A 21,235-nucleotide genomic window follows, 5' to 3' on the forward strand; every position below is an offset into this window, starting at 1 on the left:
GAAGCGGCACCTCTTTCATTGGTGGTCAGTGAGAGGAGCACAGTATGTGGCGGCCCTCCAGCGGTCTGAGGGAGAGTGAACTGGCCCCCTGTGTAAAAAGTTTGGGGACGCCTGATCTAAATGATAATGCTGCTCTACTTTTAATAGACCAAATAGGCGCTTGTTTATAATTTTGAAAAAAAAAAAATCTGAGAACAGAATACATTCCTCTTTTTCTTTTTCTTCTTATGTATCTCCATTTTTCAATTTTATAGCATCCTTTGGTGGGCTTGCCTCTATCTCCTAGGGTGTGTCCATGGATGTGCCCCAGGATTGTCTTTTGCCTTCTTGTCTATCTTACTCACTTTATGAGCATTCCCTTTGGTCTTAGGGCTTTAAATCCATTCACATGCGGAGGATTCCCAAAATTAGATCTCCAGCCCAGACCTCTCCCTTCAATTCCAGATTCATGCACTCAATCGCTTATTTCACATCTTTATTTGGACATCAAATAAGCCTATCAAACTTAACATGTGCAAAACTGAAGTCCTTATCTTTCCCTCAAAACCAGCTTTCCTCAGTCTTCTCTGTCCCAGTAAATGGCACCAGCATTCACTCAGTTGCTCAAGCCAAAAATCTAAGAGTTATCTTTGAATCCTCAATTACTCTCATACCTCCACAGACAGCTACCAGCAAATCCTACAAATTCTACTCTCAAAACATATACTATTTCTCACCACTTCTTGCTATCTTCATTGCTAACCAGTACAGGTTATCCTCATCTTTCTGCCAAAACACTGCAATGCCTCCAACCTAGTTCATCTGCTTCCACTTTTGCCCAAGTCAGTTCTTCACTCAGCAACTACAATGATCTTTCATGACAATAACTCAGATCAGGTACCTGCTCTGCTCAGAACTCTCAATGCTCCTCATCATGCTTAGAATAAAATCTCAGGTCCTTGCCATGCCCTGCATGATCTGGTTGGCCAACTTCTCTGTCCTCACCTGCTGCCACTTTCCACCTTACACTCTCCACTCCAGCCAAACAAACCAAGTGCATTTCAGCTTTGGGGCCTTTCTATTTGCTGTTCCCTTGGTCTGGAATGCTCTTTCCTCAAATATTCGAATGACTCACTTCTTTATTTTATTGAGAGTCTCTCCTGAAATGTCATTTTCCCAGAGAGGAGTCCTCTGGCCATCCTATGTAAAATGAACCTCCTATCACTTCCTAGCCACACCCTGCTACTGTCAATTATACTTCTCACTATGTGAAATCATAGTATTTATTATTGTGTGTGTGTGTGTGTGTGTGTGTGTGTGTGTGTGCGCGTGTGCGTGCATGTTGTGTATCTTTCTGTCTAGAATGTAGATGAGGACTTTTTGTCCTGTTTACTGCTGTAACTTTAGCACCTTAGAACAGTGCCTGCTTCACAAATAGGCACTACATATATATAATAATGTTCAATATATAGAAAATAAATGTTAAAATAATGATAAAATATTGGTTCTGGATTCAGCTTAATAACGTTATTCCAACCTTAGTTATTTACTGCAAGAGCAAATAACAGTCCCTATAAGGAAACAGAGAAAATAAAATATTCTCAGCGAATGACTACTACCCATTCATGACAACTTGGTGAAGTTCTCTTTCCCCCAATATTAAGTAGTAGACTGCTTTGCATTAATACCAGACAAGTCTTTTTTTTTTTTTTTTTTTTTTTTTCTGAGACAGAGTCTTGCTCTGTTGCCAGGCTGAAATGCAATAGCATGATCTCAGCTCACTGCAACCTCCAACTCCCAGGTTCAAGCGATTCTCCTGCCTCAGCCTCCTGAGTAGCAGGGACTACAGGTGCATGCCACCATATCCAGTTAATTTTTGTATTTTTAGTAGAGGCAAGGTTTCATCATGTTGGCTAGGATGGTATCAATCTCTTGATCCACTCGCCTTGGCCTCCCAAAGTGCTGGGATTACAGCCATGAGCCACTGCACCCAGCCCAGACAGTCATTTTTATTAGTAATTGTTTCCATTTCTAAAACTTCTTTCAAGAACTAATGACTAACTTGATAGATTAGGATTTTCAAAGAGTAAAGTGAACCTAGGGCCTATTCAACAATCCTAAACACATGTAAAGGGAACAGTGCTTCAGCAGGGAGCCCTGGAAAACAAATTCAACACGTTTTTCATTAGAAAGTGGGTGTGGTGGCCAGGCAAAGTGGCTCATGCCTGTAATCCCAGAACTTTGGGAGGCCAAGGTGGGTGGCTCACTTGAGGACAGGAGTTTGAGACTAGCCTGGCTAACACGGTGAAACTCCGTCTACTAAAAATACAAAAAATTAGCCGGGTGTGGTGGCAGGCGCCTGTAACCCCAGCTACTCAGGAGGCTGAGGCACAGGAATTACTTGAACCCAGGAGGCAGAGGCTGCAGTGAACTGAGATCATGCCACTGCATTCCAGTCTGGGTGACAGAGTGAAACTCTGTCTCAGGAAAAAAAAGAAAGAAAGAAAGTGGGCATAGTAATACTTCATTGTCATGTCATACTCCCAAAAGCCACTTATAGTCAACATGCTTCTAATACACTGAGCAAACATAAAACACAAGCACTAACCATAATAACCATAGCAAACAGGCTAGCAGTAACTATAAAGCCTGTCTGGGCAGCTACCTTACCTCTTTAGGTAAACCAGCAGTACTATGATTGCACCTGCAACGATGACTGGAACGATGAGTAACATGGTTATGTAGAGGGTGGAATTGCGCTTCTTACCTGGAGAATGAAAAGCAAACAGGAAGACTTGAGAAACAAAATGCTTTTAGTAATAGACCTAGCAGCAATTCTGTTAGCTAGTAAGATCACGAATATTTCTGCTCCCTCCCCCAACCTATTTTCCAAAACTCTTCAATTATCTTCTGTTATCTTAACAGTTAAAAAAAAAAAAAACAAAAAGTCCTCCTCTGGTACCTGAACTTCCCTGGGTGAGCAAACACCTTAAAGATTACCTGAAATCAGGACATTTTAAAAAAGACAAACATAAGCTTTATTCTCCTTCAAAAACCCAGAGAATAGGGCCAGGAACCATATTCACTAATTTAATCAGAATCAGAGTCCCTTAACTTTCATGGTCTCATTTAACTTTTTTTTTTTTTTTTTTTTTTGAGACAGTCTTACTCTGTCACCCAGGCTGGAGTGCAATAGCGTGATCTCGGCTCACTGCAACCTCCACCTCCAGGATTCAAGTGATTCTCCTGCTTCAGTTTCTTGAGTAGCTGGGGCTACAGGTGCACACCACCACACCCGGCTAATTTTTGTATTTTTAGTAGAGATGGAGTTTCACCATGTTGGCCAGCTGGTCTCAAGCTCCGACCTCAAGTGATCTGCCTGCCTTGGCCTCCCAAAGTGCTGGGATTACAGGCATGAGCCACTGGGTCCAGCCTCATTTAAAATTTTATAGAAATAAACTGACCATTCTAAAAATGACAAAATACATGTTATTTTCAACTACATAGTAAAAAGATGTAGTAAACTCTCTTATTCAGAACAGAGGAGGGCTGGGCTAGTGAGCTGTTCAAATATTCATAACAAATACAAATTACTCTATGTACACATAATAAACATGTTTTCATAGCCTAAAATCACCATACAAAATCTGATAATAAAATTGTGTCATGTTCAGAAGCTGGGAAGCCAACACATTGGAATTATTTTGGTAAATGTAATAATGGATAGAATCTCTCAAATCATGATTGTCCCAGAAGCTCTGAGACAGATGTCAGTGACATGCACATTGTTCACTGTTCAGTAACTATATTCAAAAAACTAGAATGCGAACTATTCAACACAATATTTATTAACTGATGAAAAAACACTTCAAGATTTTACAGTGCTTCAAATGAATAAGTAGCAACGAATGAGTAGTAACTGGAAAACAGTTATAACAGACAGCAGGCACTGAGAAATTCTGTCTGACAGATAGCAAATAACTGCTTTTAGCATATAAACTGGTAACATATCACAAAGGGGTTTTTTTTAAGTTCTTTTAAGCTATGTTGCCATGAAAGAAAGGTTTCTTAAGTAAAACTATTGCTTCTTAGAATAACTTTAAACATATTGATTAATGTTAGTCAATCAATAAAATCAATGGAATGATTTTAGCTAAGACTTTTAACATTATCTCAAAGATTCAAATAATCTTAAGATTCTAGTTTACATATAAGACTATATATGCCTTAGTACTGATTCAAATATGATTACTACAAACAAACATATCTCATTGTCAAACATAAACAATTTTCCAGATCCAAGAGAAAAGGTATGAATGAAGCCCTTTGTAAGTGTGCACACACATGCATGCACACACACACAAATTAAATGACAAAGAAGACTGGGCCAGGAGACATAGATGCTACTTTATGGAAATTACTTTCCCTCAAAGATCCCTTCCAGCTCTCTGATTCTACAGTCAAAGCATTCCCTCTGAACTGTACAAACTGGCCTCACATTTTCACGTTTCTACACAGTACCTGGTAAAGTTTGCCTGTTTGCTATTATATGAAAATATCAAATGAATTTACACAAACCCTGTCCTACAAATCTGTACACCAACTAGTTTTCCAGAGATAGTGATTTTTAAATTGTATTTATTATATTTTATTGTTTTGAGACAGTCTTACTCTGTCACCCAGGCTGGGTGGAGGACAGTGGCACCATCTCGGCTCACTGCCACCTCCACCTCCTGGGTTCAATTGATTCTTCTGCCTCAGCCTCCCGGGGAGCTAGGATTATAGGCATAAGCCACCGTACCCAGCTCAGAGATAATGATTTAAAAAAATTAATTCTATAAGTCATTAATAGCTTACTATATTTAGCGTGCCAGACCAAACCTGCAACATGATGGTGTCACTGTCCCTGGGAACAAATTACTATCTGAAAAACTGGACTCAGGTGACTGCTTCAGGTCCAACCTGGTTCAGGGCAGTGATTTCCAAATTTGAGGGAATATGGAGGTCTCCAGAGGACTTTGTTAAAACAGCTTCAAGCATCTCACCTCAGCATTACTGTGTCAGAATCTCTGGGGTTGATGCCTCCTAATCTACCTGTCTATTTAACAAATATGCTCTCCCACACCCCTCCATGCCTCTGCAGGTAATTTCTGGGCCTCACTCTCCATCCCAATCCACCCTCTCCACAAAGAAAAGAACACCACTGTACTGCAGTGGCAAAAGCTCTAGCCTCAGCGTCAGGAACCACTTGCCAGCTGCCTGATCTTGACTGAGTTATTTCACATTGCTAGATCTCTCAATCTCTTCCTCTGATAGGGGTTGAAAAGGAGTCTCTACAGGGATCCCTTCCACTCTCAGACTTGAAGAACCTAACATGGCAAGTCAGTATCATGGAGGAGGTGGGGAGAGTTTGCAAGGATGTTTCACTCTGCAGTCAACCCTCCACCACCAAGCAAGAGACTCTAGCAGCCCCCAAGAGCAAGGGGGTTATTCCCTTCTCTGGCCCCCTTATTCATAAAGGGAGGAAAAGCGAGCAGAGACTGGAATAGGATGAGGGGCAAAGGGGAGAGGCTGAAAGAAGCTCGTGAGAGTTTTAGCGAGCAGCAGGAAGGGTCATTGGAAAGCTGGAATCACCCCTCCTCCTCATCGTCATCATCTTTCTGGTCCTGGTAGTGAATGTAGATGACCAACATGCTAAAGCCAGTAAGGATGCAGAGGAAGCTGACGACCAAGTAGGCGATGCCCAGGAAGGGGTTCTTGCCACCCATCCACAAGATGCTGCTGAAGATGTGGAGCTTGTGGCTGCCGAATGCATGCACAGGATAGTTGTAGGCATTGTAGATGCCGTAGGCGCCCCGAGGTCGAGTAGTTGCCCTAATAGATGTGCACATACAGCTTGCGGAATGTGGGCAATGCCACCATGAGCATCCACACCACGAAGTCCTGCTTGATGAAGCCCGTGTTGTTGGGGATGGGGCTGAACTTATTGTAGACCAGCCGGCGCCAGTTGAGCGGGGGTGCCGTGCCATGCAAGGTCAGTACCAGGCTGCAGTTGACCGGCAGTGGGTTGTGGAACTTGAGGGGGTAGTCAGTCTACTGGGCGATGCTGGTGCAGTGTGGTAGCTCCGGTGCAGTGCAGTGGCGCGGCACCTCCACATAGAGCCCCCAGGGCTGGTGCTGGCACCACAGCGAGAAGGAGTCATTTAAGAGGCTGTTGGTGATGGCGCTGCAGGGTGCACGATGAGCAGGTGGCTTAGGGGATGTGCCCGTTGACCGGGTGGTGCAGCGTGCTGGGCAGCCCGCTCAGCTGCGCATTGTGGCAGCATATTCCGTACCACCGGTTGTTATGGTAGAAGTTGGTCAGCACGTAGTAGGGGTACATGGGGCCCTGGAAGAGCTCAGACAGTGAGAAGTACCAGGCACATGAGCAGATAGGCAGTGGTGCGCAGCCCTGGCAGGCCGTGGCACACACGGAGCAGTTCCTGGTGCTCAGGTTGCCAGTGTAGTCATATTCCAGCTCCTTGATGCTGCTGGAGGAGTAATAGAGATCCAGACCGATGAAGGCCAGACCCACATGGAAGAAGAGCTGCGGAGTGATGCTGGCCAACAGCAGCGGTTGCCAGGCAGGGAAGAGCTGCCACGTGAATGTGGTACGGTTGAGCTGGTGGGCGCCCCGGGCGGCAGTGCTCCAGGTCATGGCAGCCACATGGGCTGACAGAGGGAGGACCAGCCATGGAGCGCCTCCCCCTGTGCACTGGGCCAGCCCAGAGGACGCTCATGGGGCCGGTTTTCCCCGCCGGCTCAGGTAAATCAGGAGATCTTAACTAGTTTTAGATACTATTAACAAAGATGCTATATTAAATATGTCATCTCATTAATAGTGACTACGTTTTCTTACTGGTTACTTATCACTACTAAAATATCTAAAATAATCCTAACAACTATTATTCTTAAATAAGCACCTATCATATGTCTGATATCATACTACATGGTTTTGCATGCTTATCTCATATATATGCTATAATGACAGCATTATCTCCCATTTAAGCAGATGAGAAAGATAAGGCTCAGAGACCTTTAGTAAGTCATCCAGAAGGATTTAGTAAATAATGGCATCAGGACTCAAATTCCAGTTCCATTGTCCAGTTTCAAAGCCTGCCTTGCTATATCTAACACATAGACTATCACTTGTCTATATACACATTCATTTTTCCCACTAAGTCATGAACATCTAGAAAGCATCATCAAGGCCTGCCACCACTGTTTTAGGCAGTCACTAAGATTACTCCACATGATTTCTGACTCCTGATATTCATACCCTGGTGTAATCCCCTCTCCTCGAGCATGGGCTAGACTAATTGACTCACTTCTAAATAACAGAACAGCAGCAGTAATGGGATGTCATTTCTAAGGTTAGGTTATAAAAGACCATGTTTCCCATATTGAGTGGTCTCTCACACTCTATTTCTTGCTTGGATTACTCTCTTGGGAAAGCTGGTTTCCATATCAGGAAGTAGCCCTGTGGGGAGGTCCAAGTGGTAAGGAACTAAAGGAAGCCTCTGTATTCATTTCCTAGGGCTATCTAACAAATTAACACAAACTAGATGGCTTTAAACAACAGAAATGTATCATCTCAGAGTTTTGGAGGCTAGAAGTTCAAAATGAAGGTGCCAGCAGGGCTATGCTCCCTCTGAGGGCTCTAGAGAAGAATCCCTCCTTGCCTCTTCCCTAGCTTCTGGTAGCTCCTAGGAATCCTTGATGTTTCTTGGTTGTAGCTGCATTCCTGAAATCTCTGCCTCCATCTTCACATGGCTTTCTTCCCTGTGTATCTGTGTGTCTCTGTACTCTGTGTGACTTTTCTTTTTTATAAGGATACTAGTCATTAGATTGATTATAGCTGCAAAAATCCTATTTCCAAATACGGTTACATTTACAGGTACCAGGAGTTGGTACCTACGAACATTATCTTTTTGTGAGATACAATTCAATTGTATCTATCACATCCTCCATCAACCAGTGAGGTAATGAGGCTTTCCAACAACTACAAGAATGAACTTGGAAGTGGATTCTCTGTCCCCAATCAAGCCTTCAGACAGATTTCAGTTCTCATTGCAGCTTGACTGCAACCTCATGAGACCTCCAGCTAAGCTGTGGTTAGACTCCTGACCCACAGAAACTGTGAGATGGTAAATGTATGTTGGTTTAAGCCATTAAACTTTGGAGTAATTTGTTATGCAACAATAAATAAACGAATGCAACCATGCCTCACACATAACTTGTTGAGTTTCCCAATTAACAGGGAATTTACCACTTCAACAACCTGTTTGACTTAGACAGCTGTTTAAAAAGTTCTTAAGTTGGTTCTGTGTTGTCCCTTGGAGAAACAAAAAGGAAAGCCTATTCCTTCTAGTACCTGACAATACCTCAAATATTAGAAATCAGCAATCATGACTCCTCGAGGTTACTTTACCAATTGTTCCTTGCCAAATTTTGAGATTCTTCAACATCCTGATTACCCTTTCAAGGATAGATTCCAGTCTGCCAATGTAACTCCTTTAATGGGGTGCTCAAAATGGAATACTGCACAATTCTGATGTGGCCACAGCTCTGTGTCAAACTTTCAATATTCCCTTCTGGGTACTGCACTCATCCTTCCTGTCTAAGATTATATAGGCCTTTTTGACACATTTAAGATTACAACGTTGAGTCACATTGCACTTACAGTCAAATAAAGCCCTGTATCCCACCCCACCACACACACATCCATAAAGCGCAGGTTTTTCCAGTCCTGTACTTGAGCCTGGCTTGCTCAGCCTTTCAGTTAATAAATGAGTTTTTCAAACTTAGATACAGGTTTCTGTCTATTAAATGGCTCCACTCTTATTTCTGCCAACCAGCATGTAGGACAGTCTCTAATACTATACGATGTGCAAATTTGATTATGCCTGCCTTCTTTTTTTTTTTTTTTTAATTGATATAGGATCTCACTCTGTCACCCAGGCTGGAGGGCAGTGGCACAATCTTGGCTCACTGCAACCTGCAACCTCCACCTCCCAGGCTCAAGTGATCTTCCCATCTCAGCCCCTTGGGTAGTCGAGACCACAAGTGTGCACCAGCACACCCAGTTGATTTTTGTATTTTTTGTAGAGATGGGATTTCACCATGTTGCTCAGGCTGGTCTTGAACTCCTGGGCTCAAGCAATCCTCCTGCTTTAGTCTCTCAAAGTGCTGGGATTACAGGCGTGAGTCACTGTGTCCAGCCTATGCCTGCTTTCTATATGTTTTGTTCAGTTTGTTAATAAAATGGAAATAGAAGAAGATAAAACCATTGGATTATGGTTTCCTAAAGAACTTTATACTGTAAATTAACCCTGTACGATTTGAAAGCGATTAAAAAAGAAAATAAATTTCAATTGTTAAGTACTCTTTTCCTGACATCAAGAGAGCATGACAATCCCTTTCCCCAGTGTATTTTCTGCTTCAGCTTAGTTTTTAAAGCATCAATGTTTTAAATTTAATAAAAATTCTGTTCTCTTACCTATGGTCATTTCTTGGCTCCAATTACTCCAGAGTTTGTCATCCTCATAGCAAAATTCATTTGTTTTGACTCTTATTCTGACTGCACTCGAAGTATCAGGAAGAACACCAGGAACCATGAAACAAGATGTATTCTTAGGCATAAAATAAAAAACATACAAGGAATATTACCAGTTTATTCTTTTTTCATTGCTGTTGAATCATAATATAATTATCTGCTAAATTCTGTCTACGATTAAGACTTGGATTGCAATTTCAATTATCTTTGACTCTTGAAAAAAATTGGCAATAACTCACAGAACAAAGTAGTTTGTTTTTCTCAGAGCAGCTCAGATTTATACTATGCTCCACCCCCAACTGCTCTAAGTCTAAGCCCAAATAGCTAATGTTGAATTTACCAACCTCCATATTTCTCTCAAATTCTGGATTCTGACATTTAGCTTCATCCTTAACCTAGAAAATAATAATAATAAAAAAAGAGAATGAGTTCGAAATGTTTAAGAACCCATTTTCTATCACTTAATTATTTCTGACAACCTTTCCTTTTATCCCATTAAAAGATAACCAGGTACAGTGAAAACAGGTTGGCTTTTTTAAGAAGTGGTGCTGGGTCAATTATATATGCATATGAGAAAAAAATAATCTTGACCCCTACCTCATAGTATTCACAAAATCAGTTCCTGATACATTGTAGATTTAAATGTGTAAGATAAAATAAATACATAATACATAACTATAGCAAGCTTTTAGATGAAAATGTAGAAAATATCTGAATGACCTTGAAGAAGGGAAATATTTCTTAAACAAGACCAAAAAAAAAAAAAAAAAAAAAACCACCCATATTAACCATAAAGGGAATTTTTAAATAAAATCATCTATATTAAAATTAAAAACTTTTGTTTATCAAATGACACCTCATCAGGGAAACAAACAGGCAATGCATCGAGTGTGAGAACATATTTGCAATTTCTGATAAAGGACTTGCATATATATTTTTTCCTACCCTACTAATAAGGCAACGAAAGAAAACCCAATTTAAAAAACTGGCAAAAGGCTTGAACAGGCACTTCACAAGAGGATAGGCAAGTTGCCAATAAACATCTGAAAAAGTGTTCAACCTCATTGGTCATGAGAAAAATGCAAATTAAATGCACAAGATAAGAATGCACACACTTAACCTGACAACACCAAGTGTTGTGAAGATATGAAGCATCTAGAACTCAAAATTTCTGCTTAGCAGTGTAAAAACTGGCATAACTATCTAGGAAAACTTATTATCTACTAGAGACAATCCTATGTAATCTTATGACCCACATATGCCTATATAAATACCCAACACAAATGTACGCACATGTGTACCAAGAGACAAGTATGTGAATGTTCATAAAAATTCCATTCATAAAACCAAATTGGAAACTATCCAAATGTCTATCAATGGGAGAATGGATAAATAAAATGTGGTATATTCACACAAAGGAATGAATGCAATGAGAATACACCATCTACAGCTATAGGAATCAACATTGGTGAATCTCACAAACACAATGTTGAGTGAAAAAAGGGTGAACACACCAAAACGTACATTCTTGGCCAGGCACAGTGGCTCATGCCTGTAATCCCAGCACTTTGAGAGGCTGAGGAGGGTGGATCATATGAGGCCAAGAGTTCAAGACCAGCCTGGCTAACATGGAGAAACCCCGTCTCTACTAAAAAGTACAAAAAAAAAAAAAAAAAATTAGCCAGATGTGATGGTGCATGCCTGTAATCCCAGCTCTCCAGAGACTGAGACAGGAGAATCTCTTGAATCTGGGAGGCAGAAGTTGCAGTGAGCTGAGATCACGCCACTGTACTCCAGCCTGGGCGACAAAGCGAGACTCTGTCTCAAAAAAAAAAAAAAAAAAAAAAAAAAAAAGTACATCCTGTATAATGCCATTTACATAAAGTTTTAAAAGTAGCAACAAAATTAGAAGTCAGAATAGTAGCTGCTCTTTGGGAGGATAGCAACTGAAGGGGATTATGAGGTTGCTTCTGTGGTGCTGGTTACACAGGTGAAAAATCATTGAGCTATATAGGTTAAGATTTGTGTAATTTTTTTTTTTTTTTTAAGATGGGGTTTCACCATGATGGCCAGGCTGGTCTTGAACTCCTGACCTCAGGTGATCCACCCACCTCAGCTTCCCAAAGTGCTAGGATTACAGACGTGAGCCACCTCGCACGGCGTAAGATTTGTGTAATTTTTATTGTGTATTATACCTCAGCAAAAACTTTTAAAAAGAAGAGACAGGGAGGGAGAGATCAGTGTCACTTATTGAGAGTATAAGATATAAAACATGACTGGGTTGGAGAAAAGAAAGTGTAATGCAAAATTCCCCTCCACACAATAGAAGTCACTTGCTGTCTAATGTATAGATAATACTAATTTCCTTAAATGAAAGTATTTCAAAAATAGAGTAAAAAACACATGACAATCTATTGCTTAAATAGTCAACTTCTATCAAAGATACATTTAAACATGGAACAAAGGTCGTAACACGCAGCTATTATTTTTGACATTTAATGTCATTCACTAAATGGTTCCTACCAGCATGTGTGAAGAGCTAAGAGGCCAAGTAAATGATGAAGGGACATCCTTTCAATATTTCATGCAGGGGTTCAGAAAAAAAAAAAAACAACACTCGGGGGCTACTATACCCTATTACTGGCCATTTAGAATCATAGATCTGCTGGGGAATCACAAGCGTCAACTACCAGTTGAGAGATCAAGTTGCAAATTGATGTCCCTCCTCCCCTGGACCATCTTCCATATATAGAAATTCGAAACTCTGAGAATCAATCTGTAGATTTAGATCTCTAGGCTCTTATTTAAATGTAAATCCCCCTGCATAGTTTACTGGCTATTCAGAGACCACTAAGAGAAGGAAAGCCAAGGTACCAAGAAGACAATTTGCTGGGAAGTTGGGGGGTAAGGGAGTGGTCACAGACAAGTTGTTCCTTACGTCATAATTCTGTCATGAGCTACCTCTGACCACAGCCCTCATGTGATGGTACCAGTTCATGTTCCAGTGTATTTCCCCCTCTTAAGTGTAACACCAGGCAAAATAATTTTTCAAAAAAAAGCCTAAGCAGCAGACCTCAAAATCAGTGAGTACACAAAAAACTGATGATATTCTATGTCTGCTAGGAGAGAAAACATTAAACTCAAGTGTACAAACAGAGTTAATTCCAAACAGAAAATAGTTCTGATCTAGGTAGGTAACTTCCATCGCATATGTGTTCTCTTCAGTTCGGAAATTTGTTAAAAAAAAAAAAAAAAAAAGTAACTCAATTCAATAATAATTTATTAAGTGATGATTATGCATATGTCATACTAAGTATTCTTGGTCAAAGTTTAACACATGGAAACCAACTAACCTTTGAAGTCATACTGACTTATTAGCTGTGTGGCTTGTAGCAAGTTACTTAACCTCTCTGAGCCTTAGTTTTAAGGCTAAGATGCAGGTTAAAAAGTACATCAATAAAATGTAGATTAAAATAGTTTCTATTTCATGGGTTGCTATGAGATACTGTATTAAGAAGCACATAGAAGAGTAACTTTGTAGCATGCCTTAAACACTTAATGAATGATGGTTATTGCTATTACGTGGAAGTACTGAGGTGGTCTCTAGTGGTTAAGAATCCAAGTTTTAGAGTTACAATTTTGGTTAAATATTAATTCTACCACTTACTAGAAACGTGACCTTAGGAATAACAAAGTTTTCTTAACTGTAAAATGGAGACAATATAACAGGACCTAGATCCTTAGGCTTATTGTGAAGACTAAATGAAACAATTCAGATATAGTGCTTATTAAGATACCTAGCACACAGTAATCACTCAATACATGTTAGCTGCTATTTAGTAGCAGGAACAGCACAAAGTAGATAGCACCTGACTCCTTCCTACAGGAGTTTATATTTTCTTTTTTTAAAATATCAACTTTTAAGTTCTGAGGTACATGTGTAGGTTTGCGACATAGGTAAAGGTGTGCCATGGTGGTTTGTTGCACAGATCAATCCATCACCCAGGTATTAGGCCCAGTATACATTAGCTGTTCTTCCTGATGCTCTCCCTCCCTCTGCCAACTCCCCACGGGCCCCAGCATGTGTTGTTCCCCTCCACGTGTTCTCATTGTCCAGTTACCACTTGTAAGTGAGAACATGTGGTGTTTGGTTTTCTGTAGTTTATACTTTCAGTGGAGAGAAAATGCATATATGTGATAGGTTAAACAGCAAGAAAATAATTGAGTGGCAAAATGAATACTATAAGCAGCATGCGTCTCAGGATTTCAGAGAGGAGAGAACAGTAAAGACTGGAGTAAACAAGTATGATTCCAGCTTTCTGATAACTGCTTTTGTTGTAAATTCAAGCACAAGCCCCCTTCCACATGGAAGCCCTTAGTTTTTTCGCTTTGCTGTATTTCATAGGGCACTTAATTTCTGGTACTAATAATGATTATTACATTTCAGCAGAAGGATTCATAATGCAAATGCCCAGAAGAGCATTTGCTCTTCTGTTCTGCTGTAGACTTGGTCACTCCCTCTGTAGCTGAAATTACAGCCTGTAAACACTGGCTTATTTTAGCAAGCATTTTGAAAGTTCCATGATGAGCTAGAACAACTGGACCAAGGAATTTACCCACATGCGAGATGCTAGGCTCCTTTAAACGCCAATATAAAACATTTCACTTCTCACCTCTAAAACTCAAACACACAAAGGATCCAGGCAGGTAGCAAACAAGTGAGTGGTGCAGTCTTCCTGGTCTTAAGGCGCCATCTTATGGACATACACTCTTAAGGTACTATGATTTAAAATCTAGGCAAAAAATTCTAATCTAGTAAACAAAGAAACAAACAAAACGAGACTTTGTGTTCCAAACAAAAAAGTGTGAGGCCCTAGTTTGTGACCTTTGCCCTAAAGCAGAACAATGGGATGGATGTCCTGAGATTATAGCACATGTCCTACAGGACCTCTAATTAGCATTTTCTGCATTTGATTCTGAATAGCGTACAGTCACATAATCCAACAAATACTGACTACTCAAATTTGATTACTTTAGTTGTCACAAACTCCAAGGAAACAGAATGGCATTATCAGAGCCTCCAAGTGTCTGCATGATCCATGTCTGCCTACTGCTAAGACATCTTTTCCTGCCTCATTTTGGCCACACCACCCTCCTTTCTGTTCTCTCACACATGCTAAGCTCATTCTTGCCTCAAAGTCTGTATCTGCTGACTCCCTACACCCAGATCTTGGCATGGCTAGTGCCTGCTCATCATTCTGGTCTCATCTCAATTGTCATTGCTTCAGATGATTTCCCTACCTAATATTCCCTCTGGTTCTCGCAGTCACTCTACATAACCCCATTTTATTTTCTTCACAGCACTCATGCTCTGAAATTAGCTTTCTTATTTACATACATTTTCTATCATGGAGGATTCATGAAGAAAAACACTTGTCAGGTGTCATGTTCACTGCCTTAGCCCTAGCACACAAAAGACAATAAAAATGTGTTGAGCAGATGAATTATTTTTAATAGGCCATTTTAAGAAGCTTACAGATGAATTAATAAATGGCTGAAACTTGCAGCTGATACTATTTACCATAAATCTTCAAGTCTTCCACCATGCCTTATTTTAGACAAGAAGTTTCATCATTATCATCATCATCATCATCATCATCATCATCAGGTGAAAAACTTAAGAGCTATGTTTCATTGCTATTTCAATGTAAGACATTCAAGTAAAAGAAAAATAGTCAAATAAAAACAATACTTTTTAAAACCTTACGTTGAAAACAAGTGTCTCAGTTTGGCTGTTATTGACTTGTACTTCATAAGATAAGCATCTGCTAATAAAATTCTGTGGATCCTCCCATTGCACATACAGGTTACCATTATGGAAGAAGAGCTTTTTAATATGTGGAGGATCAGGTTTCACTGAAAGACAAAAATAGAACACAAGTAAGCTTCCAAAGTTTGATCTCACACACACACACACACACACACACACACACACACACACACACAAACACAGAGTCAGTGGTCCTCCATATCCATGGATTCTGCATTCATGAATTCAGCCAACCATGAACTGAAAATATTTTTTTAAAAAAATAGTGTCTGTGCTGAACATGTACAGACTTTTTTCATTTATTCCCTAGATTATATAACAACTATTTACATAGCAATTACATTGTATTAAATAAGTAATGTAGAGGTGATTTAAAGTATATGAGAAAATGTGCATACACTACATGCAAGTACCATGCCATTTTTAAAATCAGGGACTTGAGCATCCATGGATTTTGGTATCCTTGAAAATTCCTGGAAGCAATCCCCCATGGATACTGAGAGATAACTGCATATATATGCAGGGTTCCTAAAGTTAAATCAAAACAGAGCGGACACATTTAGTGACCTTTCATGATCAGATACAGAGTTTTAAAATTTCTGATTAGCCACAATTACAGAAGAAGTTTATTTAAAATATGTGAAATTTAAATTTTACTGCCTAGTAAAATGGATTTAAGGAACATATTTGGGGTATCTGGCAGATGACATGAACTCTGACCTGCAGCTGGTTAGAAAATGGCCAGGGTACAATCAGGAAACCTAAATGCAACACAGAGAATAAAAAGGTTGCAGATGTACTCGAGTCCAGATGTACTTCCACCTGATGAATAATAAGGGACCAGATACAAAGGGCTTCCCTGGTTGTCACTTATTAATGCCAATCAAACACCACCATTAAAACATTGGCTTAGGGCTGGGTGAGGTGGGTCAAGCCTGTAGTCCCAGTACTCTGGGAAGCTGAGACAGGCAGATTATGAAGTCAGGAGTCTGAGACCAGCCTGGCCAACATAGTGAAACCCCCTCTCTACTAAAAATACAAAAATTAGCTGGGCACGGTGGCGCACCCTGTAGTCCCAGCTATTCAGGAGGCTGAGGCAGGAGAGTATCTTGAACCAGGGAGGCAGAAGTTGCAGTGAGCCGAGATTGCACCACTGCAACCCAGTCTGGGTGATGTCTTGGGGAAAAAAAATTGGCTTAGTCTCTGACACACGCTGCAACATAAATGCACCTCAAGGAAATTATGCTAAGTAAAATAAGCCAGTCACAAAAGACAAATACTACATGAATCCACTGCTATAAGGTATCTAAAGTAGCCAAATTCATAGAAACAGAAAGTAGAAACGTGGTTGCCAAGGGCTGGGCAGAGGGGAAATTAATGTTTAATGAACAAAGAGTTTTGGTTTTGCAAGATGAAAACGTTCTAAATATCTGCTGCACAACAATGTGAATATACTACTTAACACTACCAAACTGTACCAAACATTAAAGTGTTTATGAAGGTAATTTTAATGTTGTGTGATTATAACCACAGTTAAGAAAAAAATACATTGGGAGGCCAAAGCAGGTGGATCACCTGAGGTCAGGAGTTCAAGACCAGCCTGGGCAACATAGTAAAACCCCATCTCTACAAAAAATACAAAAATTAGTTGGGAATGGTGACACATGCCTGTGGTCTCAGGTACTTGGGAGGCTGAGGTGAGAGAATAGCTTGAGCCTGGAAGGTCAAGGCTGCAGTGAGCTATGATCATGCCACTGCATTCCAGCCTGAGCAACAGCGTGAGATCCTGTCTCAGAAAAAGAAAAAATAATTTATTTTAAAAAATCCATTAGCCTGGTCAATTCACCTTTTCAGGAGTCAGCTATACTTAAGACCAAGCAACAGAAGATAATGGCTAATTAAGAGAAAACAACTTGAAGATATCTTCCATCTGAGAAGAAATCTTCCTTCTTCCTGTATGCCACCATTAACATCCAGGGAGAAAAGCAGCAAAATAAGCCTTAAAAAAGTCATCTAGGATAATCTGCCAAACAAAGAGAGGGCTCTGCTTCAGCTTACCCCACTGGGCAAAATACTCCAACTTCACTCCCTTGGCCTACAAAGTAAGCTGACTTTGGTACCCTATTAGAATTTACTTCCCTGACTATTTGAAGAGATGGGAAATAGTGTTCTGCTCAGGGACTTGGGAGCACTTGTCAATGGATAGTTATTTGCTTATAAATCATCTGTATACACTTAGCCAGAATCTGAGCTCCCAGTTGGAATATTTCAACAAATAAACCATTATATTTATGGAATCTGCTTTAGTAATTTACAAAATGAGCTAATATGCTCTATGTCGTTTGGACCTTATGACAATTTTTTTAGATTGAGAGAGACTACTATATTTTCCATTTTACAGACAAGGAAGTATTTGAAAGAGGTTTATATGCCTTGCCCAAAGTGGAAGAGTTAGAACCTAATCAGATATTTTGTGTTCAAGTTGAGGGCGCTTTCTAACAGGCTGACATGCAGCTGGCACCCACAGGTATGGATATACTGGTTTTTCTAACTGATCAGTGGCCATGCCATACAGAATTTTAAATATTTTGAGTATCACCTGATTATACTACCTTCAATCTATGCCTTTTCTAAGAGACAGATTATTCAGGAACTCTATATGATCATATGAGCATCATCTTCTTAAGTATCAAGAGAATAGATCTTAGAGTCAGACGGCCTGGGTTCCTGCTATGATTTGAATGATTATCTTCTCCCAAACTCATGTTGAAACTTTACACCCAATGTGGCAGTATGAAGAGGTTGGGCCTTTAAGAGATGATTGGGTCATGAGGGCTCTGCATGAGTTGATTGATCTATTCACCGATTAATGGATTAATGGGTTATCATGGGAGTGGGACTGGTGGATGTGTACCAAGAGGAAGAGAGATCTGAGCTAGCATACTCCCTCACCATGTGATGCCCTGTGCTGCCTTGGGACTTTACAGAAAGTACCCATAAGCAAGAAGGCACTCACCGGGTTTGGCCCCTTGACCTTCCACTTCCCTGCCTCCAGAAATGCAAGAAACAAATTACTTTTCTTTATAAATTACCGAGTTTCTGGTATTCTGTTGCTTATAACAGAATATCAGAAACTAACAAACAATGAACTAAGACAATTCCAATGTTGGTTCTACAACTAACTGTTCTAAGTCTCAGTGTACTCATAAGTGAACAACGTTGAAGCGTCTGGCACATGTGCTCAGTAAATAGAATTTCCAAGTTTGCTTCTTTAAAAAGGATCTATCGAAGAAAGTTATATATCAATGTAATCCCTTGTTTCTGGAAGATCTTAAAACCAAAAGGATTTTTTTTTATTATTTGTATTGATTGTACAAAAGATATAACACACTTTTAATCCACACTGTCATAGAGGACTTCTAAAACTTACCACGGGAAGTTAAAGGTACTATTTTGAAGGATGGTCTAATTTTTCCTGCATTATCCTTGACCATTATTTGGACACTGTTTTTTTCAAAACTGGAATCCTTCACTTTGGTCAGATCAAAGGAACAACCAAAGTATTGGTTATCTTTATAGATCTTTTCACATTGATGAATTTTTTCCAGGTTGCTGTGCCTACAAGATAAAATGAGACAATCTTCTGCATTATATTCAACAAGGTATTCAAGAAATAAGAGCAGGCTGGGTGTGGTGGCTCACACCTGTAATCCCTGCACTTTGGGAGGCTGAGGCAGGCGGGATCACTTGAGGTCAGGAGTTGGAGACCAGCCTTGCCAACATGGTGAAACCCTGTCAGTACCAAAAATACAAAAAATAGCCAGATGTTGTGACGCCTGTAATCCCAGCTACTCAGGAGGCTGAGGCAGGAGAATCTCTTGAACCTGGGAGGCAGAGGTTGCAGTGAGCTGAGACTGCACTACTGCACTCCAGCCTGGGCAACAGAGTGAGACCCTTACCCCCACCCCAAAAAGCAAGAAAAAGAAAGAAAAATAAGAAGGAAGGAAGGAAAGAAGGAAGGAAGGAGGGAGGGAGGGAGGGAGGGAGGGAAGGAAGGAAGGAAGGAAGGAAGGAAGGAAGGAAGGAAGGAGGGAGGGAGGGAGGGAAGGAAGGCAGGCAGGCAGGCAGGCAGGCAAGCAGGCAGGCAGGCAGGCAGGCATGCAGGCAGGCAGGCAGAATTTTTAATGGCTGAAGATGCCCATGAAAAGCAATAGGCAAGAGAACTTTAAAAAAAAAACAACCAAAAAACCTCTTTTACAATGTGACTCATTTCATATGCAAGGAAGAAAAGATCTTTTTTTTTGAGACAGAGTCTCACTCTGTCTGCCCAGGCTGGAGTGCAGTGGAGCCTCTGCCTCCTGGGTTTCAGTGATTCTTGTGCTTCAGCCTCCCGAGTAGCTGGGATTACAGGCATGCACTACTACGCCTGGCTAATTTCTGTACTTTTAGTGGAGACAAGGTTCACCATGTTGGCCAGGCTGGTCTCAAACTCCTGACCTCAAGTGATCTACCCACCTTGGCCTCCCTCTCAAAGTGCTAGGATTACAGGTGTGAGCCCCCATGCCCAACCTAGATTGTTCCTTTATGATGAACACCGGTACTGTCAGCAGCTATGGAGACTATAGGAGCCTATTTCTTCTGTTTAAGAGAAGACATTCTAAGGGTGGAACTAGAAGTTTCATGCTTCTTGAAAATGCCTATCTCCTGAATTCCACCATTCCTCCTCTGGTCCCTCTGCCCTACTCCTTCCTTGTTTCTTGGCTTGTTTTGCTCCCTCCTCCCTGTTCCAGCAGAGGAGGAGTAGGAGGGCTACTCACATTCTTCTCTCTTTTTGACTCCCTCGTGCACTCACCTCCAGTTTATCACTCCCCCATCCCTTGACTACGGCTTCTTTGTTGGGAATTCCTAATCCTGACCTCTCACTTTAGAACTAGTTCCAGATTTTCAACTGCTCCATTTGAGTGTTCCACCATTGCCTCAAATCCAGTGTCCAAAACACATCATACACCCTCTTCCCTGCCAAACTGTTTTTTCTCCCAACATTCCCATTTCCATCAGTCAGAGCTCATTTTCTTTGGGCTCCTAGATTAGATAATTTCAAATCACCTTCCCCCCTTTCTGTTCCCTGTATTCTATCACCAAATTCTGTTCTTTCTTCCTTTGCAAAGCTTCCTGGATCCTCATCTTCTATGATACTCCCATTGCCCACACCCTGAGATTCATACCCTAATGACTACAGGCTCCATTGCTTCTTCAGATTGACCTCCCTGACCTTCATTATTACTGTCCTCGAATCACTGCCAGGTAAATGTTCTAAAACACAATGGCTTTGTAAGTGTCTCATTCTACTGTGTGGCTTTAAATGTCTTCCATAAGCAGTATTGTAGGTACCTTATTTCCCATTTCACCTCTACACATACCTTTCCCCAAAGATCATCAGCACCTAGCCCAGCACAGGCAGACAATGTGTTTATTACACTTTTTTTAAAAATCTAGGCTATCAGAGAACTCTGTTTTGTAGTAACTGGCAGAAGACAGAGAGTCAAGTCTTACATCATCAGCTACAAAGGGAGTTGCGCAAAAGTTTTGTAGAAAAGGAAGACAATTCTAAGAAAAATTTACTAAGAGTAAACAGTCTCAAATCCTTAACCTGTTACCTCAGAATCCTCTGTAGTACTCTGAAATGCAGGTTCCTCAAACCCTGTTCCACAGAATCTAATTTAGAAGGTTTTTGCCAGAATCTACGAACCAGCATTTGAACAGCAATTCTCCAGGAGATTCTACTGCAAATCAGGTTTCTAAAAAAAACTCAGAGCTAATGTATTTATACC

General features: G+C 40.6%; 1 protein-coding gene and 1 pseudogene across 1 annotated transcript in view; both read right to left on the reverse strand.

Annotated features, from left to right (window-relative positions):
* Positions 1–21,235, reverse strand: part of IL13RA1 (interleukin 13 receptor subunit alpha 1) — a 70,487-nt gene that overhangs the window by 18,444 nt on the left and 30,808 nt on the right. The window contains exons 5-9 of the mRNA XM_010341692.3: positions 18,835–19,022; positions 15,342–15,490; positions 9,919–9,969; positions 9,518–9,650; positions 2,650–2,746 (exon numbers count right to left, since the gene is read on the reverse strand). Of these exons, the coding sequence (XP_010339994.1) occupies positions 2,650–2,746; positions 9,518–9,650; positions 9,919–9,969; positions 15,342–15,490; positions 18,835–19,022 (618 nt within the window). The remainder of the gene's footprint in view (positions 1–2,649; positions 2,747–9,517; positions 9,651–9,918; positions 9,970–15,341; positions 15,491–18,834; positions 19,023–21,235) is intronic.
* Positions 2,754–9,510, reverse strand: LOC141582833 (cell cycle control protein 50B-like; annotated as a pseudogene).

The sequence above is a fragment of the Saimiri boliviensis genome, chromosome X (assembly GCF_048565385.1).
Source record: "Saimiri boliviensis isolate mSaiBol1 chromosome X, mSaiBol1.pri, whole genome shotgun sequence".
Classification (NCBI taxonomy): Eukaryota; Metazoa; Chordata; class Mammalia; order Primates; family Cebidae; genus Saimiri; species Saimiri boliviensis.